Source organism: Humulus lupulus, chromosome 1 (assembly GCF_963169125.1).
Source record: "Humulus lupulus chromosome 1, drHumLupu1.1, whole genome shotgun sequence".
NCBI lineage: Eukaryota > Viridiplantae > Streptophyta > Magnoliopsida > Rosales > Cannabaceae > Humulus > Humulus lupulus.
This window is the reverse complement of record NC_084793.1, coordinates 17,639,417-17,663,676: the sequence shown is the minus strand read 5'-3', so window position 1 is coordinate 17,663,676 and position 24,260 is coordinate 17,639,417. Positions and strand designations below refer to the sequence as shown.

Here is a 24,260-nt window from a genome sequence, read left to right as displayed (position 1 = left end):
CAGGACGAACCCTTGTCAGCTCGAGGGGGTCCTGTTTCCAGCTCGCATTTATTTCCCAGGAGCTAAGAGTGACATCCGAAGGCCACGGACGGGAGCAGCTCGGGTTACGAACTGCTCAGGTCACGAGCTTCTCAGGAAGCTCCGACCCTATGGGAAGTCAACACGCAAGATAAACGTGCATGTTCCTGCCATCACGTGCCCGATATCCCCCTGACTTCTCGGACACGCAGCAGGAACGTGCGTATTCAAACACCCACGGACGGGTTGGGCCGTGCGGCCCATTATCTCCTTCCATGCTGATTAGACCACACTTGTGTGTCAGGTTTAGGAATTAATCATGAATGTCACAGATTTGATATGACAAATGGTAAGGTCACGGGATGACCTCCCTACCAACTTCCAGGTGCCTTCTCCTATAAATAGGGAGACCCTGGGAGTTGATAGGGGTTGGAAAAAATAGTCTTTGAAGAACTATATACTTTGTAAACCAAATACCCAGAGAAGATCAATAATATTGACTAGTGGAGTAGAGGGATTTTAACCTTCGAACCACTTAAAAACGTGTATTGAGTCACCTAGTTCTTTCCAAAAGATTTCATATCTGTGACGGTTCTACTTTTAGTACTAATCTCTTTCTCTTCTTCTCTTAATTATCTGTTGCCGAAGAACCGCGTCAACAATACTCATTTGGTACCCTGTGTTTTTGCAAAGTATGATTTTGGTACCATCTGTTTTCAATAATGCTCATATGGTACCCTGTATTTTAAAATCGTACATATTTGGTACCCTAAACTCAGATTTGATAGATAAAATTTTGTCAATATGATCAAACTGTCATCAGTTATATGTAATTATGTAATTAAATTTAAATTTGTAATTTACACAATTGACAGCAGTTTGATTAAATTGACAAAATTTTATTTATCAAATATGAGTTTAGGGTACCAAATATGTACGATTTTAAAATACAAGGTACCATACGAGCATTATTGAAAACAGAGGGTACCAAAATGATACTTTGCAAAAACACAGAGTACCAAATGAGTATATTCCCTATTTTTTATTCATTTTAAAAAAATTGATATTTTAAATTGGTAGAAAAATATTTTTAATTATTTTAAATAATTTTTATTAATTTTAATAAAATATTTATTAATTTTTAATTTGAAATAGTTATTTTGAGGAATAATAAGAAAGATAAAATAATTTAAAAAATAATTAAAAACCTATATTTTTTCTTAATTTTCTTATTATTTCTCAAAGTAATAAAAAGAAATAGGTGTAAAAGTGCAACATTTTAAAAGTATTGAGTGTATTTACCGCCAAAAAAAAGTTTACGTATAAAAGTGCAACATTTTGAAGATATTGAATATATTTAGGACTGAAAAAAAAAGATTGAGTATAAAAGTTTAACATTTTGAAAACATTGAATATTTTAGCTGCAGTTTACTCTAAATTTTATTAAATTCCATTCTTATTCCTACTTCTATTCTTATTCTCATTTCTATTATCATGCTTTCATTTATCTCAACCAAACATATCCTAGGGTGCCAAAAACAGGGTTCTAGACTTCCAGTACCACCATGCGCATAATATTTTGTTTAAACCCTGTTTTCGATACTTTATATTATTCAAAATTTTCCACAAATATATAACGGGTTCGTGGTAACTATAATGAATATGTTGTATAAAAAATCTGGAATCATAACTTGTCAACGTGTGTAAACCAAGACGTGCATTATGATATTGATTCACCACCTTAGTACGATGTTTCTCTTTACTACATATTTTTACAATATTTTTTCTTTTTAAATGTATTTGTCAATATCTTGGTCACTATTTTTTTTTTAAATAATTATTTTTATAAGACATTAATCATACATTTTTTTTGTTTCTTGACAATAACAAAATAAATATTTTCAACTCTTATTTATAAAAACACAATTTTGGAAGCAAAAATAAAGAACAATGACAAATATGCCTAAACTATTTAAAACAAAAAAAGTAAATAAAATATTTTAAATTGTGAAAAAATTAAAACAATTATTTTAAAAGCTAATAAATTAAATAAAAAAATTATCTTGTAATTCAATGAAAAATCTAAATAAAAAGCATAAAAAATTAATTTTAATCAAATTAAAAATCTAAAAATTAAACTGAAACCTAATTAATCAAGGAAAATTTACATTACAAACTGTTTTTTTAATCTTAATTCCAATAATAACACGTGTTATTTTATTTATAATTGTACCTTTATTTTATACAATTTTAAACTTAGTTAGTCTTATTTTCACTTTATTCTCTGTCTATCCATTGTACACCTACTTATTTTTTTGAAAGGTTACTCTTTTTCACTATCTTCTTTTTAACTTTAAAAATATATGTTCTTTTTTTTGGTAATAACTAAAATAAAAAATAACACTTTAATTTCTTTTTTATATTTTATTAAATTTAAACAAAATTTAATATATCAAAATTTGTATTCTTATTTTATATTTAATGATAAGATATGATATTTTAAATAATTTTAAAAACATTTCAAAAATAAATTTTTTAGAATATTATTTAGTAATTTCTAAATAAAATATATTCTTTCAGCAATTAATTACATTTCTAAACCTAAAAAAATAAAATTAATTTAATTAATTAAAATAAGAGCCTAAACCCAATCAAACTCTTTCAGTAAACAAAGAAAAAAAAACTAAACAAACTTCTTAATCAAAATCTCTTATTCTACTATATAAAAATAAATAAATAAAAAGCTCTTCGTCTTCTTGCTCTTCTTTCCCGTACCCAGAATCCATCGACCCTACCTCATCTCGGAAACCCTACCCCGACGACCTATCGCCGCTACCTCTTCCCGTCGCGAGCCACGCTCTGCCATCGTCTGCAACCACCTGTCGCGAGCTCGTCGTCTCTAGGCATCCACCCAGCTGTAGCGGGTACGGAGTGCTGACGAAATTCTCAAAGCTCCAAAACCGTCGTCTCTAGCCATCCTCGAGGCACGTCGCCACAAGCCACTCCGTGCGACCGTGTTCCGTGAAAGCATCAGCGGCGTCCGTCCAGTCCAGGTACTCTCGAGTTCGTAACTTTCTTTTTAGAACTAAGATTATTTGGGCATTATTGTTTTAGATTCACGTTGCTAAGCCTGTTATTGTTTTTACCAGTTTTTCTGGTGTTTCCCTGTTGCATGAGTTTAATTTTAAATTATGTTTGTGAATTATCTAAGTTATCTGGAATTTAAATGCTCGCTGTTGCTAATTTGCTATATGTTGATTGTATTGTGTTTTGTCTTGTTTTTTGTTGTTGTGAAAATAATCGAGAATTGAGATGGAGCAACAAAGTGTTTATAGTGAAACAATCCAATTACCGCTGAGACATCCCAAACACCTAACTCTGGGGCTTTCAAACCCCCACTAGCCAAAAAGAAATCTGCTAGGTTATATTGAGAAGTTTGAGATCATAATAATAAGCATCGAATTATGATAAACACATAAAAATCGTGGTTGGGAAGGTTATAGTAGCAAAAGCCATTGGAATTTTTATTTTATATTGGAAGAATCCGTTTTCTTATTAATAGACTAGAAAAGGGAAGGAAAATAACTGAAAGAAAAGAAATCAATTAGTTATTCATCAAAGTTTCATTTAGTCAATGACTAGAATTAAACGAATTAAACGAGGATATATAGCTTGAAGACGTAGAACAAAAATTCGTTTATTTGCATCAAGCTTTTGAGGGGCTCATTCAAGACTTACTCGTACTATTAATATGATTTCCGCAAGCATTTTCTAGAATTTTGTTCTTCTGCAATTTACCAAGTAACCTTAATATAATAATAATAAGTACCCTTTTGCCTGTTGCCCTAATTTTGATGTTTATGTTTTGACATGTTTACTGAATATCATAGACTATTCTGATATGCTGCATTTTTCCTTTTGTAATTTTCAGCGTTAGATATGGATGTTGACGTGGATCACTACAGCATTCTTGGGCTACCAACTGGTGAGGATGGTGCTAAGCTTACAGAGAAAGAGATATCAAAGGCATATAAAGTAAAGGCTCTGGAGTTGCACCCAGACAAGAATCGAGATGATCCAAAAGCCCATGACAAATTCCAGAGGGTCAAGTCCTCATATGAGATACTCAAGGATGAGAAGGCCAGAAAATTATTTGATGATCTTTTGAAGGTTAAGCAAGAGCAGCAACGGCGTCATTCTGAACGCGATGCCAAGAGAAGAAGGATGGTTTCTGATCTTGAAGAAAGAGAAAGATCTGCTTTTGCTCCTGATCTTGCTGCAGGACAACGAGGGAAAGAGGAGAGTATTCTCAAGGAACTTAAAGAGCAGGTTGCAAGGATACGTGAAATGCATAAGAATAAAGGAAAAACTACTGCTTCCGTATCGAAGACCGACATGAGAGGAGTTAGTGAAGAGACTGCCAATACTGGTGGTGTGTTCTTGGATAAGAAGAAAATACTTAAGGTTTCTTGGGAAAAATTTGGCGAGGGTTACACGGCCGAGAGGTTGAGAGAATTGTTCTCAAAATTTGGTGAGGTTGAAGATGTTGTCATGAAGAAGAAGAGAGGTTCAGCACTTGTTGTGATGGCCAGTGAAGATGCAGCTGTAAGTATAGTAATGCTTTATAATTATATTAGAGTTAATAGTTTTTTGAACAGCTTATTTGGCTTTATTGTAAATACTCATGTCATATTCTATTTCTTGTAGGTTGCTGCTACAGGCACAGTGAGCGGTGATCTTTCTAACCCATTGCTGGTTTTGCCTTACCAACCAGCTACCCCGGCACAAATTCCAACTGTTCAGAAACCCGCCGAAGCGGAACGACTGAATCATCTAGTTGGAGCTGGCTTTCAAGCTTTTGAGAATTCAGTTCTGGAGAAACTTCGAAAGGTTTGACTTTTTTTCTCAATCATCCGTGGTTATAATGGTTCTATATCACACTCTGTATGAGAATTTCAATTACCATGATTAGTTTTCCATTTCATTTGACTAACTTGATGATAATGTTGTAATTCCAATAAATAAATTCGCTAGGAAATTCTATTCCTACGCTTACTTTCTGCTTTTTAGTCATTATAGCTGGTTCAATCTTTAATATTCATTTTCTGTTTCCTTACTTGTGATCTCTGTTGTTTAATAGGCTGCAGAAAAGCAGAAAAATCAGAAGTAGGAAGGAGCATTGTTACGGGAGGAGTTTTTAGAAGCACTCAACGACATGAGTATCCTGAATTCAGATTCGGGTAAATGTCTCTTACTCTCTTACGATAGTGTGCTTATTTTTGTGACTTCAACAACCTGGATCATATATTCGTTTGCTTCTTGCCAAGTGAATAAATGCTTGACAAAAACGCTTCAGCAAGAGGCAATGTCTGTCCTTTATACTGCCCATTTGTTGTACTCCGATAGAGCATATAATGCTCAACTGTTATCCCAAATACAGACTGAAATCATCTATAAATCACATTGGTTTTATATTTGTTTCCAGCGTTTTCTCAGAATCTATACGTTACAGGTTCGTTGTGCATGTGATGGTGTTGGAAGTATCATTAATCTGAGCATGTTTTGGGGAATTAAAGCGTTGTTGCATGGAAAGTCCAATTGGGGATTTGAAATATTGGTGTCACCCAAATGATTTGGCGTGATGGTTAAGCTTAAAGAGTTTCAGAATAGCAAACACCGCATGCTCCGCTAGTGGTGTTCTAGTCTTTGGGATTTCTATTGGGATTCTCAAAAGTAAAAAAAGAAAAATCACGTTGATGTGTTTATTAACCCTTATGAACTTATTAGCTTTGGCTTTGGCTCTCTCTCGTCTTGAAAAAAGGGTTCGTTTACTTTGGGCATGGTTTTCTTAATTGTTATTTTAGGGCTAGCGTGCAAATCTTGTACATTATACATTACAATATAAATTTTTGGCTTTGCCAAAAAAGTGGACAAGAAGAGAGAGAAAATACTGATATTTTTCATGTGCTCTCTTATATGTCAATAATCATTATATCAGTAATAACAAAAAGGGTGTTGAGGATAAGGAAAAATAAGAGAACACAAGTTTGAACTCTTTTAGAAATTCATTTGAACTTAGTCGAATAATTGCAATGTTCAGACTTTATATACCTATATGGAAAATAGCTGTCATCCACCTGGAAATATCTGATCTAGATTTGGGTTTTGTAATTGAAGGAAATGATAGATTGATTAGAAAGATGAAAATGAAGACACAAACAAACAAGCTTTGGGAATATTTTAGCAAACAAAAAGAGAAACCATCTGAAATGAATACCAAATAACTAAACCAATGTTTTGAACTACTTCATTTTGATGAGAAAGAATACCCAATAATTTATGATAGAAACAGAGATGATTCTGAATTGGATGCAATTCAAAGTAATTATTTGATTTGATACGTAATTATACAGTAATTATGTAATTAATTATACTATCTAACTCTCATAAGTCTGGTGTATTATATAATATATATTTTTTTGTGTATTACTACTCATAATTCATAAGTAATTAATACTTGATATCCATATACACATTGTATTTTTAAATGTAATGTAATTACTCGCCTAGTAATTACACGCCCTAAGTCAATTCAAACACAAAATGAGTTATCATCATTCAATAAAGAATACTATTGAAAACCACTTATTTGCCCATCATAATAATATAATTTCATATAATAAAATCATTTTTATTTATATTAATATTTAGTAAAACAACATTGGAGATGGTCTTATGCATGACTATCTTACGTTAATTAAGCTTTTAATTTCAAATTAAATTGAGTAAAAAATAAATAATGCAAATTATCCCTTTTCTTAATTCTTTTTCAACATAAAGCTACAAGCATTTTTATATTAAATATATTTACATAAGTAGATTTAATAGAATCAAATCAATTGGTCCAAAGCATAGCAGATGCCAGTGGGCACTGAGCAGAGCATCAATACAAAAAGTCACCCAAGCCCATGGAATGCAAAATCTCAATATTGCAAACTAATATTATTTTGTTTTTATTTTATTTTAGTTTTGCCACCACTTTAAAAAGAAAAAGAAAACACCTCACCAAAGTTGTATAGAACTTTATGTTTCCCATCATCAAGTTTTTTTTTTTCTTACATATTAGGTTTTTGAACCTCCTCATATTTAGAATTTGAAGAATATAATAAAACTAATACAAATGCATTTTTATAAACTTAAATCATAGATCCCCTTTAGTGATATTTTCTAGCCAAAAAGAGAGAGCATTGTCCAATGTCTTTTTCACACTAGTGATAAATAAATATTGAAAAATGCCAATGTGTATAGTAAAAATTAGGATAAATATATTCAGTCACACTTTAGTCGTTTTTTTAATAATGATAAAAACGTGAATGTGTAATAAATTCACTTATGATGATTGATGAATAACACAAGTGAGTGTTATTAAATTTTATTTTAAGAATACAAACTCACCTTTTAAATTATTGGTGCTAGTGTTTAATGTTGTTACATTAACATGATTTTTCTATTGTAAGTACCAAAAAAATTTGAAAGAGAAAATAGTGTAGAATTAATTATTAGTTTGTTATATATCTTGATTATTATTTTTCAGATATTATAATTTGAATTTATCTAATCATATACATATTTATTATTTAAATTTATCTTGGTCTATGCATCCAATGATCCAAATTTGTTTAGATTGTTCTCAAATTATAAGGCATTGAATAAAACTATTTTTATTAATTGTTTTTCTGTTTAGAATTCTCTCAAATATTTTATTATTTAATGTTGTGTTTATGTCATTTCGTATAAAAAATATTTATGTAAAAAAATAATAATTGTTATTTTTAATAGGAAGAAAATGTTAATAAATATTTTTTTTCTTTCTCAAAAAAAAAAAAAAAATCATTAAGAAAAAAAACTAATAATTGTTTTTTTTTTGGGCGTTTTTCATCTCATTTTATATAAAACCAGAGATCGTCTTCTTCGCCTCCTCCTCTCTTAGCCCAGCAAAACCTCTCGGCCCTCTAACTCTCTCTCTCTCTCTGTCTTCACCTGGGTTTCTCGCTCCTCTGAAAACTCGTCGAGCCTTAAGATTCCGATAACCTTTATTGCTTTTGTAGCAGAACCTTCGAGCCAAAAAGGTTATATAGAATAGCTATGGCGGCGGCGGCGACGACGGCGAGTGCCCAGTGGCAACCCAAAGAAGAAGGATTCACGGAGATCTGTGGGCTTTTGGAGCAGCAAATTTCTCATTCGTCTACTTCTGCTGATAAGTCTCAGATATGGCAACAACTTCAGCACTATTCTCAGTTCCCTGATTTCAACAACTATCTTGCTTTCATTATCGCACGGGCTGAGGTACTGTGATGAAAAATTTGATTTTTGTTTAGTTTTTAATTTCGTTTTGTTGATATGGATACGATGAGATTTGTGATTATTGGGAGATTGAGAATTTACTTTCAGTTTTTTGTGTGGGTAATGGGGATTCGATACGAGTAATGTGTTTATCGAGAATTTGAGGTTTGTTGTATTGGAGGGTAATGATTTTGTTTGGATTGTAAGTTTGTATCTTTAGGGGGAAGTATTGGCTTAAAATATTCCTGTTTCTGGATTGGTTAATCTGGTTGACTGTTGGAAAGTTTGTACATGACATTTATGGTCGTTTATGGATTTCGGGTCTGATGGAAAGTTTGGGTTTCGTAGTTTATGAATTCTTATAAGTTATAATCCTGCTTTGGTTGATGTAGTGGAACTTGTATGCGATCCACTTTTAGAAGAATCTCAAACTGGCAAAATTGTTTATTGTTGATTCTTGCAACATGCTGGCAACTATTAACTACATTGTTTGCTCCGTTGCTTGGTGCTATTTTCATTCACGATATTATATGTGGAACAGCGAACCACTAGCTCTAGTTAGAAGTAGAGTAGAGGGATGGCTGCCCTTTTTTCTTTTTGATTGAAAACACTCTTTCTTGCTTATAGTGTTAAAAGTAATTTGTCTTGATAGTATTGAATCTTATTCTGGTTGCTTATCTTAAAATCATTGTGTTAGCATCTTTTTACTCTTCCTAAAATCTTTTCCTGGTTGTCAATTAACTTACTGTGGTAATTTAAACAGGGTAAATCAGCAGATGTTCGGCAAGCTGCAGGCTTGCTTTTAAAAAATAACCTTCGGTCTGCATATAAGACTATGATTCCTGCTTACCAGCAATATATTAAGTCAGAGCTGTTGCCCTGCTTGGGAGCAGCAGATAGGAACATAAGGTCAACAGTTGGAACAATTGTAAGTGCTGTTGTTCAACTAGGAGGAGTAGCAGGATGGCCTGAGTTGTTGCAGGCTCTTGTCAGTTGCTTAGACAGCAATGATCTTAGTCATATGGAAGGTGCTATGGATGCGTTATCCAAGGTATTTCTTTTGTTTCAGAGTCAAATGATTATCAGCCTTTTGGTCTATAGTAGTTGGTCCTTCAATATTTATGGGGGTTTCGTAGTACAACGTAATGTTAGAGGTCTTTTGCACTCTTTTCCAGAATTTAATGTAGCCTATACAAAATAGATATTAGGACACATGTGGTTCAAATGTATCTCAGTCAAGACTACTTATCAAAATTATTCGATACATCAATGGTGTGGTTTGATGCAGATTTGCGAGGATATTCCTCAAGAGCTTGATGGAGATATACCTGGTTTAGCTGAACGACCTATCAACATATTTCTCCCTAGATTGTTTAAGGTTTGGCATAACTTTATAAAGCTGTTAAAATATTCTTTTCTTGTATATATGGATGCTATGTTGTTGTGAAAAAATATCTTTTACGGTGGATATTTGACTTTATTATTATTATTAATATTATTATCTGTTTTCTTTATGTCCTTGGGTTTCTAAATATGACCTTTCTTTATACAGCTTTTCCAGTCGCCACATTCCTCACTGAGAAAGCTTTCCTTGGGTTCAGTGAATCAATACATTATGTTGATGCCGGCAGTAAGTTATTGCTGAACTTGTTCTCTGGTCAGTTTCAGGCCAAAATTATTCACTTCTTTGGGTTCTTGTGATTATTGTGAACTAATGTCTTGCAGGCTTTATATGCGTCTATGGATCAATATCTTCAAGGCTTGTTTGTTCTTTCAAATGACACTGTCTCAGAAGTGCGAAAATTGGTTAGTATTTATCTTGTTTTTATGCATATGATATTTTCCATCTTGCAGTAAAACATATTGTGCCTTATTATGCTTTGAATGTTTCCATTTTTGGCTCAAAATGTAAAAACTCTGTAACCACAGAGTTTGTCAGTTCCTACAGTGTATTTCTATCATGATTGTCATTGTTAATTATACTCTCAGAGTCTCATCCATGCTGTGTGTAACTTTCTTTCAAACAGGTTTGCTCAGCATTCGTGCAGCTAATTGAAGTCCGCCCATCTTTCTTAGAGGTAAGATATTTTAATTAAACTATAAGTTTTGTACAAAATTTTGTATGATTCTGCATTTCCTTTCACACATCTTTTTGTTTGATGTTGCTGCCCTTTTTCTGGTCCTTGTCTTTTGAAAGCCACTGTAATAATTTGCCCTTTTAAATGTGTGCTGAATTTGAGATCTCTGCATTCTTTTCTTCTATAAAATAAATAAACTTTTACGTCCTTTTCTTGATGTGGTATTTTTTGAGCTGCAGCCACATCTAAAGAATGTAATTGAGTATATGTTGCAAGTTAACAAGGACACTGATGAGGAGGTGGCTCTTGAAGCTTGTGAATTCTGGTAACGTTGCAAGTTCTTGACAACAAGATATGAATACAATCTTACCAAGTAGCTTAATTGTGGAGCTCTCTCAACAGGTCTGCTTATTGTGAAGCTCAGTTACCCCCAGAGAACTTAAGGGAGTACTTGCCCCGTCTAATTCCGGTATAGAATACCATTGACAAGATTTTTATTGATCAATCATTTTTCTACTGGAGTTTTAGATTGCTTTTGTCTTATAATCTTCTCACCATGCATAGGTGTTATTATCGAACATGATTTATGCTGATGATGACGAATCACTAATTGATGCTGAGGTACTTTGCTGAGTCTATATGTGTTTTGGAGTGTTAAAATTGAATTTACTTTTCCTTCGTAATTTGAGGCATTAATTTATTTTTGCAGGAGGATGAGTCTGTACCAGATCGTGAACAGGTTGGAACCCTTATCTTTATTTTTATTTTTGGGTTCTTGATATCAATTAGAGTTTTGGCTCCAATATTTGCATTCTTGATAAAATAAGTCCTTCACCTCTGTTTTACTTTTGCGCTACAGGATATCAAACCTCGTTTCCATTCATCACGGTTTCATGGATCAGAGGGTGGGGAAGACGATGTATGTTACAAGAACATCTTTTGATCAATTACTGATAATTCTGATCAAATATATGCTGCATAAGCACATTTCAATTTATAGATTGTTAATATAGTTGCTATTGGATTAATTTATTAGGAAAGCCTTTGTTGACAAGTTCTTTTTTTTTTATATATATATATTTTATTGACAATTGGTTCAATAATAGGACGATGATATTGTCAATGTCTGGAATTTACGCAAGTGCAGCGCTGCTGCTCTTGATATTCTCTCAAATATGTTTGGCGACGAGATTCTTCCTACATTGATGCCTTTAGTTCAGGTAATACAATTATTGAGTATCAAAGGTTAAAATTGATTCCCAAGACATTTTCTTTCTTTCTACAATGTGTCACTCTATCTTCTCACTGTAAATCAAATGAACTAAGACAATCCAGTGTGGCTAGATCTTAAGGTTCTTAGAAAGTTACTTGATTTGCCTAGTGAGAGAAAGACTAAAGCACCTGTTTTTATAGAATCAAACATTAGAATTATTGGGCTGTTACTTCTTACAATTATTGGAAGTGATACTTGGGTAAAAATCATACTAAGGTAGTGTCTGGTTGCAAAATAAAATTGGAATGGTAATGGTAATAGGAATGGAATGGAATACGATTTCCATTACTTTGTTTGGTAGATACTTTGGAATCAATGACTGAGTGAGGATTATTGTATTTGGTATATTATGGAATGAAATGGAATTAATATTATTTTGACCAAATTGTCCTTACTTTCAAAAAATGTTTATTTTAAAAAAAAAATTAAATTATAATTATCCTTGTATATTAACTTTTTTTTATATACAAAATTATATATTTTTTAAAATTAAATTATCATTATCCTTCTATATTAATTTTTTTTATACATAGAATTATATATTTTAAAAAAAATCAAATTAACATTATATTACTATATAAATAAATAATTAATATATTACAGATCAATACTTTGTACATAAATATATAATAAGATACATTAATACTTATAAAAATGTACTAAATTAAATGCAATTTTTTTATAAAACAAAAAATGTCATCTTATTATTATTATTATCATGATTTTTTAGATTATTTGTGAGTATATGTTTTTAAGAAAAATATATGATTCTATATTAACATTAACAATGAACTAATATATACATATATATAAAAGTTGGTTTTATAATTTTGGTCATGTTGTTATTATTTCTTTCTTTAATCATTTTGTTTGCTATATAAAATGTGTTGATTATTATGTAATTTTAAATTTTGTGTGTGTGCTGAAATGTTTGAAGAAAAGGGCAAATAAGGCATAATTTAAAAAAGTATCGGAAAGTGTGGAAAGGAATAGCTTTTCCTATGGTTTAGTTTAGGAAAAGTGAGTCAATTATATATATGAATGACAATTACTAAGGAATGAGTTTTCAAAAATCAAAATGGAAACCAAACAATTGAATGGATTTAGTTTAAGAATGCAATTACATTCCCATGTCCATTACTATGAACCAAACACCACCTAAATTTTACAGGGTTTCATTTAGGATTTTAAGTTTTAATTTAGATTTGGATCAAAGTATCTAGTAAAATAACATTACTCACTCCACACACTAAAGAAATCTGTTTCAAATGTGTTTTCACCATTTAAATTTTTGCAGACCAACTTGTCTAATAGTGGGGATGAAGCTTGGAAAGAGAGGGAAGCTGCTGTTTTGGCTCTTGGTGCCATAGCTGAGGGTTGCATCAATGGACTATATCCACATTTGTCAGAGGTAATGTTTAATTGTCTTCTTTTGATTTGGTAAGCTTGATACCTAAGAGGGGGTAGTTGAAATAATCAGTCCTGTGGTTTACTCCCATAAAATCTGAGGTTTGAGGCCATCCTGAGCACCTAGTTGTAATATTTCTTGTTCCCCATATACTGTAAGGTCTGGCAGGTAGCCCTAGTATCAAAGTTGGTTCCACTAAGAGAATTTGAGAGATTTATGGGTTTGTAAATAAAAAAAGAGAGTAATTTTTCACGATTCATGATTATTATAATATTGTCTAGTACTATACACTCCTTCTTTCATGTTTTTGAAGATGTTTTGCTTATAATTCAGTAGAACATGTGAATCAATTAAGTTTTCTTGCTTTCATAGGCGGATTATAAAAGATATTTATGCTATTATTAGTACATTATTTCATACTGTTCTCTTGTTGATTCATAATAGCAAATACTATATTGAACTTATTTCACATTCTACAGATTGTTGCATTTCTAATCCCTTTATTAGATGACAAGTTTCCTCTCATACGGAGTATATCATGTTGGACTCTTTCTCGTTTCAGTAAATTCATTGTTCAGGTATAATTTCATGTCAGTTTACTACTTTCTTGTCCATTATAAAATTTTACATCATTGTGATGTGCGTTTTTTATTTAGGCATTGCTTTGGCAGAATTTTAAGAATTTATAAATGGCTAGTAGTTAGTTCTGGTATATGAGATGTTTAAGAATCTATTGAAATGACTTGTAGTTTGTTGGTATATGATTGCGCAGCTCTTTTCAGTAAGGACAGAGAATAATGACTTGTAGTTCACAACAAACCTTTTTTTTGTTCAGGGTGTTGGACATCAAACGGGTTATGAGCAGTTTGACAAGGTTCTTCTCGGGCTCCTTAGAAGAATATTGGACACTAACAAGCGGGTTCAGGAAGCTGCTTGTTCAGCCTTTGCTACGCTTGAAGAGGTTCTTGCTATAAATGAAGTTTAAATCTTTCACCAAATGCTGTATGAAATTGTAACATGAGAGTATTTAGTTCTAATGTTTCTTTATTAATTATAGGAGGCTGCTGAAGAATTGGTACCTAGGTTGGATGTAATTTTGCAGCACCTCATGTGTGCTTATGGAAAATATCAGGTTTTTCGTTGGCCTTAAATCATTTGCTTTATTATGATATTATGAATGAAATGCAATGCAACACCAATCATATCCCTATACTTGCTTTTTATTGTTGCGTTTCACTTATTTTTTTCAAATGAGAAAGATGAACACTTGCTTTTATGGGAAAAATGAACGAAGTTATGTTTCTAACTGTCTTTTGCCTTTTCTCGACCCTCTTTATCAATAATCTCAGAGGCGGAACCTCAGAATTGTTTATGATGCAATTGGAACTCTAGCAGATGCTGTTGGTGCGGAGCTAAATCAGGTAGCCTCATCATACTAAAAATCGCCATTTCCCATTCAGTAGAGTTTGCTTTTTATTTGGAATTCATTTTTTACTAACTTATTTCCCTCCCATTTGTCTTCACACTTACAGCCTGCTTATCTTGAAATTCTGATGCCACCCTTGATCGCAAAATGGCAACAACTTTCAAATGCAGACAAAGACCTATTTCCACTGCTTGAGTGCTTCACATCTATATCACAGGTATGCTACTCTTGTTTTTTAGCGTCTATAGTATTTGTTTTTAATGTTTGGAAATGGTTTACAATGCTAATTTTCAATCTTTTCTTTTTCTTGTACAATTTTTTATTTACCTTTTATAAATTCCAACATGGTGAACTATTTGGCATGCATTTATAGATTTGCATTATCTTTATCATGTTCTGAGATTGTACAGGATAATAGTATGAAAATGGCTAACTTGAATATAAACTGGGTTTTTTCAGGCATTGGGTACTGGATTTTCTTCATTTGCGGAGCCAGTATTTCAGAGATGCATAAACATCATTCAGACCCAACAGTTGGCAAAGGTGGGTAAAAATCTTTTACCCTTTAAACTGAGTATTTGATTGATATACTTTCTCTGTGGAAGTGTGAGTGTTTACACTCCTTATACTATGTTTTTTGAAGGTCTAACCTGCAGAATGTTCTCATTTTAGCTCTTTTACTTTTATACTTACAATTCCTTGTAATACTATAGTCATTGTAATAGCGACAAAAAGGTTTGGACCTTTTCTGACTGAGATGTCTATGCAGCTGTTATCCTTGCTGTAAGAAAGACATCTTCGCTATATCAAGTATCTTTCAAACTTATAAAAACTCTATTGTCTTAGGCCAAAGTTGCTTTTACATCATAACTCTTACAAGTCATAGCTGCTTTTATTTATTTATTTTTTTTAAAAATTATTTGTATTGGAAGCTCTAAATTCTTATGACTTTGTTTGGATTGTGGATTTTGAAGAGGAAAAAAATTGTGATGGATATTACTAGAAAAAAGAGGAAAATAATTCTCAAACTTTCAATAGATTCCATCTTCAAACATCCATAGAATCTTTGTTTTAGTTTCTTGAAAATCTTTCTCGTTCTTCAAAAACTAAACAAAAGAAATTGAAATCTGGGTTCCTAACAGGATTGCCGTTGATATTAACACAGTTTATCAGTTGTAAAAAGCTTTGAAAGTTTTAATATTTGTGTGCTTCTGTTATTTTGTTGGAGAAACCTTGGGAGATCTCCCATGAGAATTGCAAGAACATGCTTTGAGTTTTAGATCTTACTGTTATTCTATCTTTGTAGTCTGTAGCCTTTTGGATGTTATACTTTCTCTGGTTAGTGGTTACATTCCTGTGCATACTCTTTTTTTTAATAGTGTGTAGCACACTTGACACCCACTGTAAAGAAATGACAAAGAGGTCCCAGGTTCGAACTTGAGACCTCAACCTTAGCTCCATCCCTCTCATCACTGAGCTAGCTTCAGAGGTTCTATGGACACTTCTCAAAATTGTTGAAATCCTACAAATTAATCTTTTCATTGTCAGTTAACTTTTAGATTTCCTATGCCGTCTTTCTGCCTTCATTTCGACGTTCTTCGTGAGATGTTTAAATTGTCTGGACACATAACTGTTGGTTCAACTTGCAAGTATCTTCAAAGCATGCTGTTAACTTATATTGCAGGTAGATCCTGCTGCAGCTGGGGCCCAGTATGATAAAGAGTTCATTGTATGCTCGGTTGACCTTCTCTCAGGACTTGCAGAAGGTCTTGGCAGTGGGATAGAGAGTTTGGTAGCCTTCTTTGTTTATAAGTTTTCTTTTTTCTCAATATATGACTATTTTATGTGGCCTTCAGGCTGAGATACTATTCTTTATAATTGCATTTTCTTTAGCTTTTAAAAGAGGTTGCTCATGCTAATACAAATACAGATCTCTTTAATGCTTCAAATTGTATTATTTATGTTTTTATGACTCTGCTTGTTGATCGTACCATTTATTAGGAACTATTCTTGTTCCTATTGTGAGATATTTTTCTACTTGAGCTGATAAAATATTCATTATATTATATGTATAACTTGTAAAGCATGGTCAATATTTATCAAGCATGCTCTCAATGTCTCATAAAGTAAGATTAGTTGAACCTAATTTATAGGTTGCACTTGCTCACTTTCCAAGGATTTTTTTATTTCCAGATTTCTAAAAGTAACTTGATGGACCTACTTTTGCAATCTTGCATGGATGAGACTTGTGATGTCAGACAAAGTGCCTTTGCACTACTTGGCGACCTTGCTAGGGTAAGTTTACTAACATAATTAGATAACAAACTTCTTAGGGTAGGTCTCATTTTATCTTTCCACGTGTCAGCAAAATGCAAGATTTTTTTAGTAAATGGTGGAGCTGTCTCTCTGAGGCATAGCTAACAAATTTGAATAGATTCATCAGAGCTGTCGAAGTATTTTATGCTTCTTTTAATTTAATATCTGTTTGATGTTCTTTATGATTTGATTAGGTTTGTCCTATTCATTTGAGACCTCGTTTGCCTGAATTTCTTGATGTTGCAGCAAAGCAACTGGTACGTGAAACTTAGCATGAGTCTAAATAGTAATTTTATCATCCCCTTTTATTTACTTGCATTGTAAATGTACAGAACACTCCTAAGCTAAAGGAGACTGTTTCAGTTGCAAATAATGCATGTTGGGCAATTGGAGAATTAGCAGTCAAGGTATGTCTTTTGGATGTAATATTGATATCTGGGAATAATCTTTTTGCACTATTGCTGCTACGCAAAAAACATCCTTTTTTTTTGCCATAAATGTGTTTTTTCTCTTTTTTTTTTTGGTACTCGTGGATTTCTTCTTTGTTCACCATTTTTCTTGGTGTGCTGAACTAAATTAGATTGGCACAACGCTTACTCAGTGTTCATGTTCTAATCAATATATATGATTCTAAAACCCCGTCTTTGTCTCACATTTCATGGCTTTTACAATGGTGACAATCGGACCTAGTGTCGGAACTCTCGTGGTTCTGAGTTTTTGAGAAATTGCTGTGTAACATGTTTGCATTCTATGGTTAATGGCTATCTGACCTTACAAATAATATCAGTTTCTTATTTTTCTGCATTAAGACCATGAACAATGCATGAACTTTTCCATTGAGCTTGAATAGTTCCTTAATTTAATCATCACTTAAGTAACATTCATTTGCAGGTGCGTCAAGAAATTTCTCCAGTTGTTATGACAGTTATTTCATGCTTAGTTCCCATTCTCAAACATGCAGAGGTGAGTGCAAATTTTTTTTACTTTTCCTTTGAAAAATACTTGTGGAGGATGTATCATTCCTAATTGCAAGTGCTAAGTGCTAATGCTATTCAGGGTCTTAATAAGTCACTTATTGAGAATAGTGCAATCACACTAGGGAGGCTTGCGTGGGTTTGTCCAGATATTGTGTCTCCGCATATCGAGCATTTTATGCAATCATGGTGTATTGCTTTGTCGATGTAAGTTCTTTGGACATCTTTATTATTATTTGATTTATGTTTGTATAAATTTATATATAATTATGTGTGTGTGTGTGCAATCCCTCACAAACAATTAATTTTGTGGCAGGATACGTGATGATGTTGAAAAAGAGGATGCATTCCGAGGTCTTTGTGCAGTGGTATGCTTCTGCATCCTTGAGAATTCTTATTAGATTTTGTTCAATTGTATCTTACGGCTGTAATATAAAAGTAAGGGTTGATGCGGCAACTTTTTAAATAGGGGTTTAGATTAACTAATTAGAGATATCAGTTGACTTGTGGGAAGCAGCTGGAGGTTTTTAAAAAAGGGAAACTAGGGTCTAAAATAGAATTTGGCCTAAGGTATGTATAGGGGTGCACCCATTTTGGGGCATGATATAAAATCATACCATTGACCAAACTTGCAGGTAATTATTCCTATTCTTGGTGAAAGATTTGCAGAGTAGATTCTAGCAAGTGTAGGCTAGTTTAAGCTGAACAAATAATTTATTTGTATTTGTATTTTTTTTGGGTGTGTGTGTGATCAGTAAAAGATTATCTGTGTGCAATATTCCCTTTTTCAAAACCGTCATCAAGTTTGTAATATCCTTGCTTTGGGGTACTTGAAATTTTTCAGGTCAAGGCAAATCCATCAGGAGCAATTAATTCACTTGTTGCTATGTGCAAAGCTATTGCAAGTTGGCATGTAAGAATGGCAGGACAATTGTTTTATGACCTTACATGTGCTAGTTTTATTCACAAGGCTAATGTTTTGGCTTATTATGTATATAGGAAATAAGAAGTGAAGAGCTCCATAATGAAGTTTGCCAGGTGTTACACGGATATAAGCAGGTATAGTTTTTCTTTTTAGGTTGGAATCTGATAAGACTTGTTTTGCAATTTGCTATTGATTATGTCAGTCACTCATGAGTGGCGAACAATGTAAAACATATGCTTACAATCCATGACTTTGTTATATATCTTTGCTTTTGCAGATGCTTGTCAATGGAGCATGGGACCAATGTATGTCTGTGTTGGAGCCGCCAGTAAAGGAGAGACTATCAAAATATCAAGTTTAGCACTGCTGTCCTCGCATGCATTTTTCTATGCTGGCTCTCTATGCTCTTCAGAGCTGTGTGTCTGGATCGACTTTGTTGATCATTTTATGACTGTCGAGTAACATTGTGGTCATGATCCTTTTGAGCAAAGATCAATTTTGGTCCCCAGTAACTTAGCCATCTACACTATCGAAGCTTGAATTGGTTTTCACCCCTTCACATGTTGTAACATGGTTCAAAGCAACATTAAATGGTAGAGTGAAGGAGCTCGGGGTTGGTACAGGGGGTATGGTGTACAGGGGTGGTGTGGCTTTCCGAGCTTTGAGAGTGTTTTTGTTCTTGGAGTCTTGTAGTTGGAGGTAAAGAAACAGCCGAGTCAGGTATTGGAATCAATTTTTTTTTAATATAGGCAGAAAGAGATGTCTCAGTCAATTGTGGGAGTCATCATTTTTCATTTAGGTTTGGAATTTTTAATCATTTACAACCATTTTAGTGAATAGGGTTTGTGTCTTATTTTCACAGATTTTGTACAATTGGTTTTGACATGATTTACTCCAATATTTTAATGTTTCATATATAGCCCAATTTTCAGGGATGTAGTCTTTATTTAAGATTTGACAATATTGCTGTGTTAAAGCAGCTTGGGGAGTGAGCAATAAATTACTTTGTAATCTCATCATATATTGGTTTTTTTTAAGGTATCATGTTTCGATACAAGCGAGCTTGCTTTTTTCTTTTTCTTTTTTTCCCTCTCCAAATCTAATGTTTGGATTCAAGTGGGTTTTCTTTCCTCCTAAATTTCATGTTTGGATATAACTGAGTTTCTCAAGTGTAACTAATGATTTTCTTTCAATACACTGTATTTTTTTTACTTTGTAATAGTGAGGTCTTAAACATTTTCAAATATTATCATCTAGGTCTTTAAATGTTTTTTTTTAAAAAAAAAATACATAGAAAACATAAAATAAATGGTGAATTATTCTTAAAGTAAAATATTTTCATGACATTTTTAAAAATATTTAATATTTTTATAAATTAAATTAATGTATCATTGAAAAAAATATTTTTAACTACATTATTGTTTTAGAATTAATAATAATAATTATACTGTCTTGATTTTTATTATGTTTATTTCATACATTTTTTAAAAAAAACAATAGTTTATATAAAGTTATTTATTATTTATGTATATATATATGATTAGTTATAAGTTGTATTATAAAAAAATTTACAAAATTAAATTAAATATGTACATGATAAATATTGATAATATTTTGATAGTTCAATTATTAATATTAATGAAAAATTAATTTAATTTGTAAAACTATTAAATATTTTTTAAAATGTCATAAAAATATATATTTTTTCAATATTATGTTTGGTATTATCATAAATTAAGTGTTCAATTTTTTTAAAGATTGAATTACCATTTAATGTTGGTTTTATTAAGTTGACGGATTCTTATCAAAACTCTAAGAAAATTATTATTGTAATCTAACAAAAAAAAACATATTTCAATATCATATATACAAACAAATATTTTATAAATTATTTATCAAAACTATGATATTTTATAGGGAAAATTACAAATTCTACCGAATTTGAGAAAAAAAATCTAAATATACGGTTATATAAATTCATTACAAATTTACGGTATAATTGTTCTTTCTCTCATTTGTCATATAATTATGACTTTTGCTTTAGTCTCCACCCACAAATTATTTATTTATTTTTAATCTGAATCACCCACACAATAATTTCAACGGAAGTATAAATGTTTCTTTTTATTTTTTATAATATGCTACTTTTATATATAAATATATATCAACTAAATTTATTTTGTCTTTTTGCTAATATTCTCCATTTTTTTTTGTCTTTGTAGTTTACATTTTTTTCCTCTCTCTTTTTTTGTTTTTTTTTTAATATTTTACTTTTTACTTGATATTTAAATAGGTTAACAAAACATTATATAGACAAAATAATTATGATATTGCTTTAAGAAAACATATAATATTACTATTAAAAATAAACGTATTTTAATTAAGTCAATCAATAAATTAGTAGTATATATGTTGAGAGATGTTATAAAAATAACAAAGGATAAATAATTAAAAAAAATGATCAAACTAAATAAATTTATGTTTTATTTATTGCTTTCGAATTCAATATCCATGATTACCAAAAAAAATCAATATCTATGAGTTACATTAGTTATTGGTTTAATAATTATATATTACAATATAATTAATGATCGTCACAATATTATTATTTTAATATTTTAAAATTAGAATTATAAATTTTTGTTACAATTATGCTAATAAAAATTATATAATATTTTTGTAAATATTAGTTACAAAATATATTTTCTAATTATAAAACTAGTTTAAGAAACTTTTGTTACAAAAATAAATTTTTTACTTACAATTTAATCTCTTTTTAAACTAATTTTCTAAATATTAGATACAAAAATGTAAAAGTTGTTTACCATTTAGCAATAGATGTTTACAAATTTGTAATAGATTTTCATATATTTTTTATATTTTAATGTAATTATGTAGACTTCCATTAATAAAATGTTTTATAAATAATGAATATCTTAAATTTATATTTTTGAGTTGTATAGTATAAATATGATGGTTCCTGTAATTTTTTGGTACAATATTATAACAATATGAAATTATATATTATTTTTATGTAAATTTTGGTTACAATTTCTTAACAATAAATTATTTTCGTAAATGTTAGTTACAAAAAATATCTTTCTTAGTTATGAAACTAAATTTGTAAACTATTGGTACAAAAATAAAAAAAATAGTTACAAATTTGTTTGTAAGTTTTATGTAAAAAAAAAAAAACAATTCTAAAACTGATTTTTGTAAATATTATTTACAAACATGTAACAGATGTTTATAATTTTGCAACATATATTTACAAGTTTGTAAACGTTGAGCACAAAAAATTGTATTTTACCACTTTTATTTATAATTTTTCTACTCCGTATTTACGCTTTTGCCCCTTCGTGTTTTTATCCAAAAATTCTGTATTTTTGTAATGCACTGTATTTTTCATATTTTTTTTAACTTTTAATGTATTTTTGTAAATTTCCCTTTTTTATAATACATCATTTATTTATAACTTATATCAACATTACATTATTACTTAATACATGAAAATATTATGTAATTATTACTAAAAAAAGTCTACACAATACTATGCAGGATTGTTCAAAGAAATAACATAAAATTTTGGAGGAAAAATGCCAATTTGACTGGTGTTTTTTTCCAATCTACAATCAACCTATATATTTTTTAAACGATGATTCAAATTTTATGCTTAACAAAATGAATCAAAATATTACCTAAATTAAATTTTCGTCAAAATATTTTTAAATATAATTTTTTATTTCCAGCTCCACAACCATTTTTAAATATAATATTTTATTTACTTGCTTTGTTAAGGTAGAGAACACTCCTAAGCTAAAGGAGACTGTTTCAGTTGCAAATAATGCATGTTGAGCAATTGGAGAATTAGCATGGATGCCTTTTGGATATAATATTGATATCTGGGAACAATCTGTTTGCTCTATAGCAGCTGCCAACTTGCTATGGTGCTAGGCAAAAAAACAGTTTCTTTTTGCCATATATGTGTTTGTTCAGTGTTTTTTTTTTTGGTCTCATTGAATTCTTCATTGTTCAAATTACAATGTGAAGTGTAGATTTTTTTTTAGTATAGGCTGAAAAAGATATCGTGTGAATCATCATTTTTTATTTAGTTTTGGAATTTTAATCATTTACAAACAGGATTCTGTCTTATTCCCACAAAGACCTTACCTATATAAATATATGTTTTTGGTCCTCAAATTCAACACTCATTCTGACTTTCAATAACTCCATCCAAAAGAGTTAGTGAAAGTTTGGAAGCCTATATTCTCGTTCTAATTTCTGTTCTTTTTCTTTTGTAGATCTAGAATTGTAGATCGAGATTATCAAGATTAATAGCTCGAGATATATATTTTTGATCCTCTAAATTCTATGTAACCATTTGTTTATTCCACATTAGGATTGATATGCATCTAGATTAATTTTTAATCTAACAATGTAGTCTTTATTTGTGATTGATAATATTGGTGTGTTAAAGCAGCTTGGGGAGTGAGCAATAGATTGCTTTGTAATATTCATCATATATTATTGGTTTTTTTTAGTAATGATATGTGCACCCAAAATATATACCTAAACAAGTGTCATTACTTTTTAAAACAGTAGATCCCAATTTTAATAAATGTGATAGACTATGTTAAACTGTCACATCACTGTGTGTAATGTTTGAATATATATTTTGAATGCACATATCATTCATTTTTTTTATAAGTATCATGTTTAGATGCAAGTGACTCGTGAACTTGCTTCTTTTTCCCTCCCAAATGCCAAATCTAAAGTTTGGATTCAAGTGATTTTTTTTCCTCCTAAATTTTACACACATTTTCTTCAGATTGGTGGTGGGGGATTTTTTTTGGATGTTGAAATTTACATTTAAGATTTCAGGATCATTCATTTCACTAAGATTCCATACTCAGGGAGTGTTTGGTATGGGGTAAAGTAAATATAAGAATGATAATCTAAATTCATTCCAATGTTTGGTTCAAATTTTAAGGGGTAGAGTTAAAAATTTATGTGGGCCCTACATGTATTTTAAGGGTAAAGTGAACCCTTTGCACACAGGAGTTTAATATTACATCCATCCTAAATTCTTCTACACTTTTCAAAGTAACTCAACTACTCAAAACAAACACCCCACAAAGTTTCCAGTGTTAACATTATCTAAAATTAATATTCAAGTGATCAGTTCTACTTTAGACCTCTCCCACTATAGATTTAAATAAATATATATAGAATATGAAATTCATTATTCACTTGAAACACTTCACTTTATATGAGAGCAATCTAAAAGGCTTCTTTTAATATTATTCTTTCACAAATGATTAATGGTTTTAGGAATTCGATATTAATTGGTTTTTTTAAGACTTTGTAGAGCTTGTCAGACAAAGGAAAAATTGGTTTAGGAGAATGAGAAGTGTTAGTGTGGAAGAGAGTTCACAATAAGAAGAAAAAAATTGTAAGTTCAGCCCTACACTAGAATGTATTATTATTATTATTATTATT

General features: G+C 30.9%; 2 protein-coding genes across 5 annotated transcripts; both read left to right on the top strand.

Annotated features, from left to right (window-relative positions):
- Nucleotides 1–2,734: 2,734 nt before the first annotated feature.
- On the top strand, nucleotides 2,735–6,086 carry LOC133787740 (uncharacterized). 3 transcript variants are annotated; one of them, XR_009872756.1, is made up of 5 exons: nucleotides 2,735–3,071; nucleotides 3,950–4,623; nucleotides 4,726–4,908; nucleotides 5,159–5,258; nucleotides 5,531–6,086. XR_009872756.1 is itself a non-coding variant. In XM_062225567.1 (4 exons), the coding sequence occupies exons 2-4, from the start codon at nucleotides 3,958–3,960 to the stop codon at nucleotides 5,186–5,188; spliced, it is 879 nt and encodes a 292-aa protein (XP_062081551.1). In that variant the 5' UTR covers nucleotides 2,735–3,071; nucleotides 3,950–3,957; the 3' UTR covers nucleotides 5,189–5,502. The 3 variants fall into 3 exon arrangements, 1 of the variants encoding a protein (XP_062081551.1); XR_009872762.1 differs by having other exon boundaries at nucleotides 5,504–6,086; XM_062225567.1 differs by lacking the exon at nucleotides 5,531–6,086 and having other exon boundaries at nucleotides 5,159–5,502.
- Nucleotides 6,087–7,953: 1,867 nt separating this feature from the next.
- On the top strand, nucleotides 7,954–22,631 carry LOC133787714 (transportin-1). Of its 2 annotated transcripts, XM_062225565.1 has the most exons (29): nucleotides 7,957–8,364; nucleotides 9,125–9,412; nucleotides 9,650–9,739; nucleotides 9,914–9,991; nucleotides 10,087–10,167; nucleotides 10,389–10,439; nucleotides 10,679–10,764; nucleotides 10,842–10,908; nucleotides 11,004–11,060; nucleotides 11,149–11,178; nucleotides 11,299–11,358; nucleotides 11,546–11,659; nucleotides 13,010–13,123; nucleotides 13,600–13,698; nucleotides 13,956–14,081; nucleotides 14,178–14,252; nucleotides 14,470–14,541; nucleotides 14,653–14,763; nucleotides 15,006–15,089; nucleotides 16,231–16,338; nucleotides 16,740–16,841; nucleotides 17,057–17,119; nucleotides 17,195–17,269; nucleotides 17,754–17,825; nucleotides 17,919–18,043; nucleotides 18,153–18,204; nucleotides 18,681–18,749; nucleotides 18,836–18,895; nucleotides 19,039–19,818. In XM_062225565.1, the coding sequence occupies exons 1-29, from the start codon at nucleotides 8,164–8,166 to the stop codon at nucleotides 19,120–19,122; spliced, it is 2,694 nt and encodes an 897-aa protein (XP_062081549.1). In that variant the 5' UTR covers nucleotides 7,957–8,163; the 3' UTR covers nucleotides 19,123–19,818. The 2 variants fall into 2 exon arrangements, with proteins under 2 accessions (XP_062081550.1, XP_062081549.1); XM_062225566.1 differs by lacking the exons at nucleotides 17,195–17,269; nucleotides 17,754–17,825; nucleotides 17,919–18,043; ... (2 more) ...; nucleotides 18,836–18,895; nucleotides 19,039–19,818 and adding an exon at nucleotides 22,566–22,631 and having other exon boundaries at nucleotides 7,954–8,364.
- The last annotated feature ends 1,629 nt before the right edge of the window (nucleotides 22,632–24,260 follow it).

Bases quoted from the DNA above. Each gene is read 5' to 3' on its own strand.
- LOC133787714 (XM_062225565.1), top strand. From the start codon at position 8,164: ATGGCGGCGGCGGCGACGACGGCGAGTGCCCAGTGGCAACCCAAAGAA. The intron at 9,740-9,913 runs GTTTGGCATAAC...TTCTTTATACAG, and splicing joins TTCTCCCTAGATTGTTTAAG to CTTTTCCAGTCGCCACATTC. The intron at 18,896-19,038 runs GTATAGTTTTTC...TTGCTTTTGCAG, and splicing joins TGTTACACGGATATAAGCAG to ATGCTTGTCAATGGAGCATG.
- LOC133787740 (XM_062225567.1), top strand. From the start codon at position 3,958: ATGGATGTTGACGTGGATCACTACAGCATTCTTGGGCTACCAACTGGT. The intron at 4,624-4,725 runs GTAAGTATAGTA...TATTTCTTGTAG, and splicing joins TGGCCAGTGAAGATGCAGCT to GTTGCTGCTACAGGCACAGT. The intron at 4,909-5,158 runs GTTTGACTTTTT...GTTGTTTAATAG, and splicing joins TTCTGGAGAAACTTCGAAAG to GCTGCAGAAAAGCAGAAAAA.